The sequence below is a fragment of the Balaenoptera musculus genome, chromosome 2, assembly GCF_009873245.2.
Source record: "Balaenoptera musculus isolate JJ_BM4_2016_0621 chromosome 2, mBalMus1.pri.v3, whole genome shotgun sequence".
Classification (NCBI taxonomy): Eukaryota; Metazoa; Chordata; class Mammalia; order Artiodactyla; family Balaenopteridae; genus Balaenoptera; species Balaenoptera musculus.
Genome location: NC_045786.1, coordinates 164,170,070 through 164,184,134, shown reverse-complemented (window position 1 = coordinate 164,184,134; position 14,065 = coordinate 164,170,070). Strand labels below are relative to the sequence as shown.

At 53.3% G+C, this 14,065-nt stretch overlaps 1 protein-coding gene across 2 annotated transcripts in view; it reads right to left on the bottom strand.

Moving 5' to 3' along the window:
- The window catches only part of RIN3 (Ras and Rab interactor 3), a 122,505-nt gene extending 115,237 nt beyond the window's left edge, over positions 1–7,268 (bottom strand). The window contains exon 1 of one of the 2 annotated variants that reach the window (XM_036843253.1): positions 6,882–7,268. In XM_036843253.1, the coding sequence (XP_036699148.1) occupies positions 6,882–6,925 (44 nt within the window). In that variant the 5' untranslated portion in view covers positions 6,926–7,268. The remainder of the gene's footprint in view (positions 1–6,881) is intronic. The other variant, XM_036843252.1, reaches the window with a different exon arrangement.
- Between the last annotated feature and the right edge of the window lie 6,797 nt (positions 7,269–14,065).

Here is a 14,065-nt window from a genome sequence, read left to right as displayed (position 1 = left end):
TATAACTAGGTCGACTCTCTGATTGCCAGGTGTGGCAGGGACAGGAGAGGGGGTGAAGGGGACACAAAATGGATAAATTCCACTGAAGCAGCTTGAGCAGTGTTTCTGACTTTCCTCTAGCAACTTTTTATTTTGCCCAAAGGACATTAAAAGCTAACAACCACCATCAACGTGCCCAGTCATTTCATAAAAGAAAGGAAGCTTAATACGGCAAAAAGACCTAACCTCAGAATGAGGAACAGTTCTGCCCAAGAAAAGATAGCTTGGCAACCTTGGCTGATACACATACAGACACACACACACAACACCTTATTTTCCCAGTTTCTCAGTGGACCACAGACCTTCATTTGGGACTCACTGACCAGCCAGGGTTCCCCCAGATCCTGTACACCCAGCTGACTCCATTCTTTTGGTTGAGGATGCATGTCTATCCGTGATCCAGAGCTGCCTTCACCTTCTCCCAGCCTCTCTCCCACAGAAGCGAGGGATACAGACAGGGAGGATAAAATGAAGGGAGTGGGGTCCCTACTCAATTCCCTGGGTGGCCAGCCCCCTCCTCGTTCCAGACTGGGGGAGGGGTGTGGTGGCCTCGGCCTCACCTCTTGCTGCAGAAGGGGAGTTGGGTTCCTCACCTCCCTGATCTGGATCTTCCTACCCCTGAGGTCTGGGCCGCCTTGCAAATAGTTCCAGAAGTTCAGGTGCTTCAGGACACAAAAGAGAAAGCTGCGAGGCGATTTTTAGAATCCTGTTCAGTATATCATCGTCTTCAAGCATCTATTGAGTGACAACTGTGGGCAGGACACAAAGATACGGAACGGTTCTGATCCCTTTTAATTGGAGGTTTATAATCAAAATAGGAAGAAATACTATTTTAAAGGGGTTTTGGCTTCTCTAAAATCTCCAGCTGGCATGGATGGAAGGCTGCATGGAGGAGGTGGCGGCGTCCCAAGAATAAGATGATTCCTGGCCCCTCGCTCACTTCTAAAGGGGACTCCCGGGACTTCCCTGGTGGCGCAGGGGTTAAGAATCCGCCTGCCAATGCAGGGGACAAGGGTTCGATCCCTGGTCCGGGAAGATCCCACATGTCGCAGAGCAACTAAGCCCGTGCGCCACAATAATGAGCCTGCACTCTAGAGCCCGCGAGCCACAACTACTGAGCCCACGCACCACAACTGCTGAAGCCCGCACGCCTAGAGCCCGTGCTCCGCAACAAGAGAAGCCACCGCAATGAGAAGCCCGTGCACCGCAACGAAGAGTAGTCCCCGCTCGCCGCAACTAGAGAAAGCCCGCGCGCAGCAACGAAGACCCAACGCAACCAAAAATAAATAAATAAAAGGAAAAAAGAGGGCTGCCTTTATAAAAATAAATAAATAAAGGGGACTCTCTAATGGAAGGTAGATAGCAAGGGACAAACAGGAAGTTTGGGTCTTTTCTGGGTCACCTCCCCCGTGTTGGGGCTCTTTCTGGGCATACAGGTGCCCCGAACTCCTAGAGTAACCTGGGATGAGGATGGGTCCCCATGGGCAGTCCCCTTCATACTCCTTGCCCCTTTCCATCAATCTCTCTCTGGCCAAAACTTGCCTTCCTTGTTCCCTGGATCCCCACTATCTGATAACCAGGGGGTAGACTCCCTCCCTCCCGAGTCCCACTCTACACTGTCCCACCTCCAAGCCTTTGCTCAGGCCCTTCCCTCCTCCGAACCTGCCCCTCCCCACCCCCTTCATTGCTGCTCATTTGTCACTGCTTGGATGACACAACCTAGGGGACGACTCTCACTCAGGAGAGAATCTCGCCATGACACATGGAATCTGTGAGGGGCCGCAAGGATGGAATTTGTGGTTGTCTGGCACCCGTTCTCCCCTTCCCTCTGCTCTCGCCCATGGCTGGGAGGCACCGCAGGCCCGCTCAGACTCCCGTCTATAAAAGGGAGCTCCTGGGAGGCCTGAGAGGGCAGCCAGGGCCCGGGGTGGGTGCCCCCTTCAAATATCACACCCATTCCTGGCTGGTTTCCGATTTGATTTCCTGATCTCCTAGATTAAAATGCAGGTGTCCTTGTATTTTAACACTTGCTGCTTCAGTAAAGACCACGGTATAGGCCTTTCTCACCTTCTGAGATGCCCACACTCTGTCTGTCGACTGTGTTTCTCCCTTCTTACCTATCACTTTGTCTCACTGAATCCTTTCTGCGATGAGACATCAAGAACCTGAGCTTCATTAAGTCCTGAGACCAGGTGTGCGATCTCAGTTGGAAGACTGGGGGTTTTGGCTGGGTTCTATTCCCGGCCATGTGGGTTCAAGTCCCAGTCTGGGTTTTGGCTGGGTTTGAATCCTGGCACGTGGGTTCAAGTTCCAATCTGAGGTGCACGGTTTCAGAATGACATATAAAACAGACTATCACAGTATTTTGCTATATTCTCAAATTTTCTACAAAGAACATGTGTTGTTACTTGTATAATTTTGTTTTTTAAAGCAGTAAATGACAAAACCACCATGAGATACCACTTCGCACCTACGAGGCTAGTTAAAAAATAAAAGACAAGAGGATGGGCCCTGGTCCGGAAAGATCCCACATGCCGCGGAGCAACTAAGCCCGTGCGCCGCAACTACTGAGCCTGTGCTCTAGAGCCCACGAGCCACAACTACTGAGCCCTCATGCCACAACTACTGAAGCCTGCGCGCCTAGAGCCCAGGCTCTAGAGAAGAGAAGCCACTGCTATGAGAAGCCTGAGCACCACAACAAAGAGTAGCCCCCGCTCAGCGCAACTAGAGAAAGCCTGCGTGCAGCAACAAAGACCCAACGCAGCCAAAAATTAATAAATTTATTTTAAAAAATTAAAAAAAAAAAAGACCACAGTATAGGGACCGAGGCCCAGGATAAGGCCTGTCAAGTGGTAGGGGAGATGGGAAGGGGGCCATGGGCAAATGTGCTGAGACTCCCCTATCCCAAGCAGCTCCTGTGCCCCCATCCCCTGCACTCCTACTTGCTTCCCAGGGGTGCACTGGGGCTTCTCAGGGCCTGAACTGAAGCCTTAAGCTGGTGAGGTACCTTTTGCTTCCTGTGGGCCAGTCTCTTTTAGGGTCTGGAAGGGGGTCGGTATCCCAGCTGAGTACCAGCCAGAACCACCTGGGAGCATTAGCCCCTGCCAGCAAAGAAACCCGGGTCAGTGAGCAGAGCGGTAGCTGGGACCTTGAATTCATCACTGGATCCTGTTCTGGGTGGGCCTTGCCCAGGAAGAGTCCCCATTTTAGAGCTGGGAGTGTCTGAGGGGCTCCTCAAGGGGACTTGCAGGCCCCCTGCATTATGTCAGGCATGAGGCAGGAAGCCAGGGCTCTCGCAAGCCCTGGGGCCTTGTGCTGGCAGCCCCTTGCAGGCCCAAGGCTCAGGACACCCGAGTCCTAGGCCCAGCTCCCCGGACCTTGGGTAAGGCACTTCCTCTTTCTGGGTCTCCGTTTCCTTGTCATCATTATTAGGGGATTGGATGAGGTCTGTAATGGCCACATTTTTTCCAAGAGTGGAATCCTTTTTCAAATAAAATCTTAAACAGACCCTCAACTGATCAAACATATGAAAGTGCGTGGGCTCTGAGCACACACGTCCGCAGGACCCTGCCGTTCATTTCGGCGTCTGGCCGCCCGGCAGTCACAGCTTCACCCGCATCATCGCGACGTCTCTGTCTCCCACCTCACCTCCAATCCACCAGCGCATCCTGTGGCTCCAGCTTCTCACGTCTCCACTGCCCGCTCCACCCGGGGCCCCAGCCCTCTCTCCCGGACACCACAGGGGCCCCCCCTGCTTCTGTTCCTGTTTCCCCCTACGGCCTGTCCTCAACACAGTCCAAATCCAAATCAGGTCACCTCTCTGTGCAAACCCCACCCGTGGCCCCTGCTCACTCAGAGCGCCCTCCAGAGCCTCTACCCACCGGCCAGCCTTCTTCTGGCCTCTTCTCCCTCACTCCACTCCAGCCTCTCTGTGTCCGACACACAGACCACACCCCACACCCCCCAGGGGCTTGACTCACTCCCCCCACTTCCTTCAGGCCTCGGCTAAACACCGTCTTCTTGGAGTGGCCTTCCCTGACCACCTGCTCCAGAACAACCCCTAACCCTGACTTTCTGTCTCCTGGGAAAGTCAGCTGCAAGCCGCCAGGGGCTTGGTTTAATGCTGGGCCCCCGCGTCCACCTAATGCAGATACTATTTGTTGAAGGAACTTGAATGAATGGAGGGAGAAAAGTGTCTTCGTCCAGAGTACTGGGCAGCCTGTCGGTATTTTCTTTCTCCCCAGACGGCGTTTTCAACAAGAAGCAGACAGAGAGCTTGCTTGCCAAGATCTTCATGCTCCTATTCCAGGGGGCTAGCTTCCAAGCGACCCCCACCCAGCCCCTGGGTGTGGCGTGGGAGGCGTTCCCCTAGCTGTCTGGACATCCATTTTCTGCCAGCGAGGCGGAGGGGGCTTCGGGAGCCAGGCGGAAAGATTAGCTCTGATGAGGACTCAGGACCCAGCCCTGAGTGGTCGGCAAGCTCTGTCGGTGGCCTGGGGGTGAGGGGTCATAGATGATTGCTCCTCATCTTTGGGCACTGCGACACAGGTAGATGTGCAGCCCAGGGAACAGAGGATGCAGGGGTGCGCCTGAGAACTGCCTTCTAGTATTTGAGAGTCGAGAAAGATTGGGCTCCTCTGAACAGGGTTTCTAATGGTAGAAGTTAGAAGAAGGCAGACTTTCTTTGATATCTGCCTGTCAGAAAGGCTACCACAGTGGTGGCAAGTTCTCCATCACTGGAGGTATGCAAGTACCTTTCAGGAATGTTGTCAAAGGGATTCCTGTACTGGGTGCAAGGTTAAATGAGATACTATCTCATTTAACTCTTCCAACCCCAAAGGTCCTCTTAAATAAAGCGACGTTTTTAGCAACAAACCAATATTCATCTAATATTTAGGATATGCCAGACACTGTTCTAAGCAGGCTTGTGTTGGTGTGTTAACCCTTAGCTGCCTGTGGACAGCTACTTAAATATTAACTCATCCAATCCTCATAACCAATCTTAAGAAGTAGGTGTTATTATTGTCCCCATTTTACAGACCTGGCCAAGGACAGTTAAACAGTCAGCAAACAGAGGGGTTACACTCAACAAACGATAATAGTTGTAATAATAATAACTATTAAACGTTTGCCCATGGGCCCATGTGCAAAACTTCTTATGCATTATTTCATTTAATCCTCAAAACAACTCTAAAGGCTGGTTACTATTACTTATCTTCATTTTCTAGATAAGTATTGAGGCACGAGGGGTTAAGTAACTGGCCCAGTAATGGACAAAGAAAGGCAAGAGGAAGTGGGTAAGGAGAGGTCATCCTGGGGGAAATATGGGAAGTCAGAGAGATCAGGACCCTGTGGCCCCTCACCTCTCCTTCCTCCCTGGGAAACTCCTGCTAGCTCCACCCATCAGTATTGGGTGTGGTAGATACTTGCCCCTGGGGGGGGCCCCCTCCCCCCCCCTCCCCGAGGGGCCCCCCTCCCCAACAGAATTTCCAGTTCCTCCAGCGGATGGCATTTGTCTTTCCACTTCCCGGGGAAAGCATCCAGGCAGGGCTTCCCAGCTGGGGCGGAAATGGGGGAGCGGGGACGAGGGAGACATTCAGATCTAGTTGCATCACAGGCCCCTCTGAGACACTCCCCCCACTAGCGTGGGGGCCAGTCACCTCCAGCTGCCCCCCAGTTCGGGACTGCACAAGAAGAGCTCACCCCTCCGTTTTACACAGCAGAGAACCGAGGCCCTGGGAGCTGAGGTCAGGAGCTAGGCCAGCGAGCAGCTGGCTGGCCGTCACAGCGGCAGCCCGGGACTTTCAAACCAAAAAGCCAGGATTGGCTTCCCCGGGGGCGCCCATCAACCTTAGCCCCCAGAAAGGTTCTAAGAGGCTTTCCCAGGAATCTGCCTCTGAACTGGAGCCTCCTCCACCCGCTGAAGCTTTCCGGGACGTTGGCTGGGCTGGGCGGCACGAGGGAACCTACTTCGGGAGCACAGCCCTGAGCAATGTCCAGAAGTCCGAGATTGTGAACTGGGGGGTGAGGGACATGAAACTAACTAGACGCCGGAGACCCCTCTCGAAAGCTAGTTCCCAAACCGGTTCGGCTTCAGGCATTCCAAGCTGTGCCTTCTCCCGGTGTGTGTGTGTGAGGGGGGGGATCCGGAGGCCACACGCAGTTCGTGCACCCTGGACCCTCCCCAAGCCCCGGGTTTCGCAAAGGCCGGTCCGAAGGTCACTGTCCTTAGACCCGCAAGAGGGGTGGGGGAGGGGATCCCGGTGGGTCCTCGGTGTAGGCGGGCTGGTCAGCTGTTAGGCCGCGGGCGTCCAAACTTACGGGGACCCGGGTCCGCCGCCCCTTGCCCGACCGAGCTCCGGCGCCCGAGGACGCGCACGGGGCACAGGCGGATCGGGGGGTGCGGGAGGATGGCGGGGCCCGGACCGCGAGTGACTGCATCTAAAATTCAGGCGGGACCAGAGCCCGGGGAGGGGCCGCGTCCACACAGCCCCTCCGCTTCGGCTCTGACTGGTAGAGGCGCCCCTCTGGCACCCACCAACCTAGCCGCCGAACGTGCCGGCCGGTTTTCCGGCGAGCGACATCTGGGGTTAAAAGTTTAGCCAAGTCTCGGGGTACGGCAGAGGCACCAGGGTAGCCCCCTTCCGCGAAGAACCGGGAGACCGGCCTTGGCCGTGGCCAGGGGTTCGGTCTCAGTCCGACACCCCGAGGTCCCGCAGCCGGGTCTACTCCGGAGCTCCGAGCACCCTCGGGGGCGGGGAGGGGCAGCTGGGCGGGAGGGACGCGGGCCGAGCGGGGCCCTGGGGCACCGAGGGAGGAGGGGGCGCCGGCCCCGGACTCACCCCGCGGGGTCCGCGCACTCGGGCGCCCCGGCGCGTCGGATCATGCCGCCAGCAGCTCCGGGACGGTGAACGCAGGGGCTCAGGCACTGGGCGGCGCCGGCCGCGGAGCCCCGGGCGCCCGCATGCCCCTGGCGCCGCCCTGGGGAAGGGCCCGCGCGGATACCGCCGCCAGCCCCGCGCGCAGTCGGGAAGCCACAGCCGCCGCGGCCGCCACGCTCTGGGGCGCTCGCTCCCTCTACTTCCTGTATCGGAGCGAGCGGGGCTTTCAGGAAGAGGCTGGCCTTGGTGGTCAAGAGGTTTTTTTGTCAAAAGCCTTTCGGCGGCGGCTCGCAGCCCGGAGCCCCCCTGGGGCACACGGAAACCCCGGCAGCCGCGCCCGCGGGGCCGGACCTGGCGGCGGGTGGTGTCGGACCGGGGCGCCGGGCGCGGACGCCCAGCCGCGGGGTGCTGCCTCCGCCGCTCCGGCGGCTCCCGGAGACCCAGGAGGAAAACTTAGAGAAAAGTTTCCAGCTTGGCGAAGAGTCGCGTGGGAAGGAAGGCGCTCCCGCTGCGGACCGGCAGGTGGGGAAGCCAAGAGCTTTACGCAGGGTACTCTCCCGCTTTACCTCCTGCCTGAAGGAGCCTCGAAATCGCCACTAGACAGCCTCAGACCAGAGGCAGGGCGCCTCCTCCACATCTCTGACAGGTGGCCATGCTGCCTTCTCTTGGATGCCTCCACTGAAGATGAACTCACTACCTCACAAAGCAGTCTGTTCCTCCACCAAGCCAGGCGTCTAATTCACCTATCCTGGGTACCACACCTAGATGGGAGCAGAGGGAGAAAGTCAGTCAGTTTACACAAATACAACTACAGCAACTCTGGTGGGACCAGGAGGCCTCTCCTCTAAATGCCTGGGCACTAAAAAATGCCTCCTGAGCCCGGGCTGCCCTCAGAACATTTCACAGTAGTGGTCAGCACTGCACCCTACAGGGTGACCTCAGTCTAATGCAGGGTTTCTCAGCTTTGGCACTATTGAAATTGGGGCCAGATAATGCTTTATTGTTGGAGCTTGTAGGATGTTTAGCAGCATGCATGGCCCCTGCCCACTCTGCCAGTAGCATACCCTCTTCTTGTAACAACCAAAAATATCTCCAGACATTGCCACATGTCCCCAGGGGCCAAAATCATCCCGGTTGAGACCCACTTGTCTAACTCCTTTATTTTATAGATAAGGAAACTGAGACCTAAAGAGAGGAGGTGACTTGCCCCAGGCCACACAGCAAGTTGAGGTGCAGACAGGACTGACACCCAGGGCTCTGGTAAAAGCATCCAGAGGCCTCTTTGCCCTCCGTACCCCTGCTTGTTTACCTGCAAAAGTGATAGTAGAAATAGGGCAGCACTCCAGAGTGCCATTATTAGTCCTTTGCTGTTCCTAAAACAAGTCTGTAGGCTACTCCCAGGGCTCCCTGGGCCCCAGGGACGAGGTCCATGTAACTCTCACACCTAGAGTAGTCTTTCAGGTCCTTCTAGGCTGATCTGGACTGCGGGTAACCTCACTCTTCCATGGCCCCCACAAATAAAGGTTTCCTTCAGCTCCCTGGACCACCCCTGAGAAACTCAGGACAAGCTCCTCAAAGCCTGGGCTCCATGGAACGAGCCCCGAGGCTTTCACCATGTCCCCTCAGAGGCCTCCACAAGGCCCACTGCTCACCTGCCCTGTGAAGATAAAATTCCTCACGGGGACACCGGATGGGACCCCCACCCTGACCCTGTTGCTAGTAACTGACCGAGGAAGAGGTTGCCAAGACTAAAATCTGAGAAGCCCCTTTCAGTTGTGGCCTCTGCCACCCTTGTCCTTAGATCCCTTCCTGGGTCCCCTTTTCACTCCCAAGTCCTCACCCCCACCACTTCTCTCCCTGGAATGGATCTCAGGACTCCTACTGGGAAGTGAAAATCTACTGCTGTTTGGGCCTGCAAGCTCTTTCCTTTACCCTCACCTGTTTTGGTTAACAGTACCCCAGTACCTGGTTTCCATTTAAGGAGTCACCCCTCCTCTGTTGGGTTCAGGTGGAGATAACAAGATTCTACCCCCATTTTAGAGAGAACACATGATTCTAGTCTGGCCAATCAGAGCCTTGCACTTACCAGGCCCAGTGATTGGCTCATGGATGAGCACATGACCAAAGTTAGGCCAATAAGATCCCTCCCTGGGACTCTTTGTTGGCACTGTCAGGAAATGCCAGCAATCTTCCCCCCACCCCAAGCTGGCCTGATGCTGAGAGACTGTAACCTTGGGGCAGCCCAACAGCCACCTGGGCCACCATGTGGTAAAATTGTGCTCAAGAAGACAGCCAAGATGGAGGAAAGCAATGCAGAGAGAGACTATGCCCTATTGACATCCTTTGAGGCCTAGATTCTGAGATGCTTAAAGCCAGCTGCACCATTAGACGTCTCAGGTATGAGAACCAATACAGTCCTTTTTCTTTTCTTTTCCTTTTTTAAAAACTCGAATGCAATCTGAGTCAGGTTTCCGCTAGTCATCACCCAAAGACTCCAGGCTGTCCCTGATTGCAGCCCCTCCCTCTGCCTTCCACTCCCTGCTGGGTCTGGAGGATGTCCAGTTGTGGCAGGACTGTAGGAATGCAGAGGTAAACACTTCAACTTACTGCCCCCAAATATAAGAGGCTGGTTTGCCTCTCTGGGGTCCTCATGGGGTGGCTCTCACCTCCACGTGCTCCTCAGGCTTCCCCTCCCTCTGCACAAGTGAGGGCAAATAGACTCATTCTAGAGGAGGAGTGTGGGAATTTGCAGGGGAAGGTCACCTCCAGGAGGTCAACGCCAAGCCTTGCTAGAGTTTCCAGGGACTATTTGTGAAGAAAAACGTTTCACAGCACAGTCTTGTTTTTCAAAACCTGCCAAAACCTTGCTCTGGGTTGGATTACAGACTTTGAGGAAACAGCATATTCGTTCAACAGAAATTTTCCTACTATATAGAGTAGTTGTTGAGAGTAGGGGCTTGAGTCAAGCTGCCAGGGTTCAAATCCCAGCTCTGCCACTTAGTGGCTGTGTAACCTTAGGCAAACTACTTCACCTCTCTGTGCCTCGTATTCCTCATCTGTGAGATGGGATAATAATAGTGCCTACCTCATAGGGATTCTGTGAATGTCGCATGAGCTAACGTAAGGGGCTTAGAACAGCGCCTGGCATGTAGTAAGTACTCAATAAGTATTAACTATTCTTTGTGCTATGACTAAGCACAAATGTATCAGTCAGATCTCACAGGAAACAAATGGCACTTCTGATTAGGATTATTTGAGGAGGATTTAATAAAGGTGTAGTGGGGAAATACAAGGGACTGTGCTATAACTCTCAGATCTGTTACCTTTCTTAGCCCAAAGATGAGGAGAGGGAGTGGTTACGAAACCCAGAAGCAGAGAGTCCTGTCCTGTAGAAAGACCACCAGGGGAGAGGCTCAAGCACCCTCAGTTCAGGGACGCAGGAAAAGAAATAGTCTGAATCTCCTCCCTCCCAGTAGTCCCCCAGTAGGCAAAGCCAGCTGGAAGCCAGAGGACTTGGGAGCCCGTGGGTCAGTCCCTATGGATGCGGAGTCCTTACAGGTCAGCCTCCTGGGGCGTAGAAAAGGACTTGCGTGGGGTGGAGTGGGGCAAGAGGGCAAAGCTGTGGAATAAGACAAACTGAGCTCAAATCAGCCAAGGCATCAGACATGTGAGTGAGGCCGTCTTGGATCCTCCAGACCAGCCCATCTGCTAACTAAATATCGTGCAGTGCGCTCTGTCAAAGTCACATGGAATAGGAGAATCACTGGACAAGCCCTGCCTGAATTCCTGACTGGGAAAATCGTGAAATATAATAAAATGGTTGCTGTTTGGGATATCTTGTTTTGCAAAAATAGATACAGAGAACAGCTCTCTTTCAGGGGCTTTTTCTATCTTCTTCTGACCCCTCAAAAGCTCCCACCTCTCCATTCCCTGTTACTTTGGGGAAATATTTTAAAAGAGGTGGAGAAAAGCTTTATTATGGCAAAATTAATCAGTATCCTTTGCGTGAGCCAGGAACACAATGTCTGCGCCCACTGGGTAGGGGCTGGGGTGACCTGAGAACCAGGCTCTGGAGAAAGTGGCAGCCTCTTCTCAGTTCTCCCCAGCAGACGCCCCGCAGGAACGAGGGCCTGTGCCTACAAGGCCTTACAATAAAAAACGAAAAAACTGGGAATCTGGAATTATTATTTTTTTTGGCTGCACCGGGTCTTTGTTGCTGGGCTCTCTCTAGTTGTGGCGAGTGGGGGCTACTCTTCGTTGCGGTGCGCGGGCTTCTCATTGCGGTGGCTTCTGTTGTTGCAGAGCACGGGCTCTAGGCGCACGGGCAGTAGTTGCAGCACGCGGGCCCTAGAGCGCGCGGGCTTCAGCAGTTGTGGCGCACAGGCTTAGTTGCTCCATGGCATGTGGGATCTTCCTGGACCAGGGATCAAACGCGTGTCCCCTGCACTGGCAGGCGGATTCTTAACCACTGCGCCACCAGGGAAGTCCCTGGGAATCTGGATTTTTTTATAGGACTGTTTCAGATTTCTGAAACATCACACTGGCTAAAGAAGCATTTCTAAAAGCCCAGTTACCCTATGGATGCTGCCTTGGGATCTGACCGCACTCCGTACCTCCAGCCACTCTGGGACTCCATGTGGCAGGAAGGTGAATCTGACACAGGCATAGGTGTGCCTGGTGGAACCCACAGGTGCACAGGGATTCCCCAGGTTCTGGAAGGGATGGGACCCTGACAGATATGCTCTGGATCTCTCCCCTAAAACCGAGCAGAGTATCTTTAGCCCTAGTCTCTGAGATTCTACCTCATTGTCCTCTCTCTGCAGGTCTCTGTCTTTCTTCCTTCCTCTCTGCAGACAGACCATCCCAATACCCCCAAGTTTCCAAGTCTCAGTCACCCCTTTATAGAGACCTACCGGCATCGTGTGGTCCCAATTCCCAATTCTCTGGAGAGGTAACCTGATTGCCCCATCTTGGCTGTGAGGGGTAGGCAATCTCAGAGAGGAAGGGTGCTCTTGAGCTGAGGACACACCCCAAAAAGCTCTTAAAGCAGCCCCCAATCTGGATTATTGGGACAGCTTCTTGTCTGGTGTCTCACTTCCCCTCGGCCATCCCCACCCATCGCTATGGCAGAAACTGAAGGTTTCCAGTATCTGTCTCAGGGAACCTCTCTCCTGCCCAGTCACTGCATTGGTTCCTCTGACTCCGAGGTTTGTCTCTGAAGCCTGTCTGCTCCCCACTGAAGTGCCCTCTTAACCTGCACTTGTTACATATTTCTAGACACTATAATGTTCTCATGCCTCCGTTATCCTTAGTGTGAGTGCCGGCTCCCTAGGAGCAAGGAATATACCCTCCTTTTAAATTTTTTCTCTCCCTTCACCAATATCCAGTGGAGGGCTCTGCAAACAGCAGGCACTTAATAATCTCTTGTTGGCTAAATAAAAAAGACTTGTAACCAAGGAGAAAGGCTTCTCCATTTCTGAGTCGCATGTCATCGTTTGGATTTTCCCTGCTTTGTGCTGTCAGAAGATGAGCTAAAATTAGGGTCAAGTATGTCCTTAATTCACACAAAGTTATGACACTAGTGAGTCTCTGGGAGGACATGGAAGGCCTGTCCTTGAGGAGCTTTCAAGCTAGTGGAGGAGATGCACCACAGGAGGATGCTCTTGGGTTTAAATGACAGAAAACCCTGACTCTAAGTGGACTGAGTACAAAGGAAATGGACTGCCTCATGTAACTCAAAGCCTAGAGATAAGGAAGTGCATCAGTTATCTACTGCTGTGTAACAAATTACCCCAAATTTAGCAGCTTCACACAACACATTTATTAACTCACAATCTCTGTGACTCGGGAGTCTTGGCACAATTTTGATGGTTGCCTCTGCTTCAGGGTCTCTCACAAGGCTGCAGTCAAGTTGTTGGCCAGGGCTGGTGTCTCATCTGAAGGCTCAGCTAGGGAAGGAGCTGCTTCCAAACTCAAATAGTTGTTGGTAGGATTCAGTTCCTTGAGGGGCCTCAGTTTCTTGCTGGATGTTGGCTGGAGGCCATCTTCAGTGCCTGGCCATGTGGAAATGGCCAGCACAGCCACTTGTTTTATCAAAGTGTGCAAGCTGAGAAGGCAATAGAGAGAGTCTGCCAGCAAGACAGAAGTCACAGCTCATACAACGTAATATAGAAGTGGCATCCCATCATCATTGCTGTATTCTATTAGAAACAAGTCACAGGTCCTGCCTACACTCAACAGGAGGGGCTTAAACAAAGGTATGAAGACTAGGGGGCAAGGAATATTGGGAGCCATCGTGGATGCTGTCTAGTAAAAGGATTCAACATTGCCATCAATCACTCAGGTTTGGTCCTTCTTTCTACTCTGGCCTCCTCAGCGTTGACTTCAACCTCAGGCTAGTTCTCCAACAGTTCTAAGACAGCTTCCAGTCGCAATTGAGATCACGCTCTACGGGGCCATCCTGCAAGAGAGGGGAAAAACCTCTCTCCTAAGCATGCAACAGAAGTCCTTGTAGTGTGATTGGCCAACTTAGGTCACATGTCTGGCCTAGTCACCAGGGGAACGTCACACACCGATTGGCTTAGGTTAATTAAGATCCATACTTGGTCCTGGGCTTGGAGGTGCCCTTTCCCTGGATCATGTTGGGGAGGGGTTGAAACCTTAGCAAAATTAAAGGAAGGAAGAAGAGAATGGATGTTGGGTATACAACCAACAGTGTCAACTACATCCGTATAGCAATGACCAGAAATCCACTGCAGGGGGCACGGGTTTGATCCCTGATCAGGGAACTAAGATCCCACATGCTGCGTGTGCATGGCCGGGAAAAAAAAAAAAAAAAAGAAGAAATGACCAGAAAAACAGGCCATATGTGAGGAAACGTTTGGGGTTGACTGATATATTCATTATCTTGATTGTGGTGATGGCTTCGTGGATATTTACATATATCAAGACATCAAATATACATTTTAAACATGTACAATTCTTGTATGTCAATTATACTTCAAAAAAGCTATTTCTAAAAGTGTGTCATGCGACTTCCCTGGTGGTCCAGTGGTTAAGACTTCACCTTCCGGTGCAGGGGGTGTGGGTTCAATCCCCCGGTCAGGGAGCTAAGATCCCACATGCCTCTCGGCCAAAAAAACCAA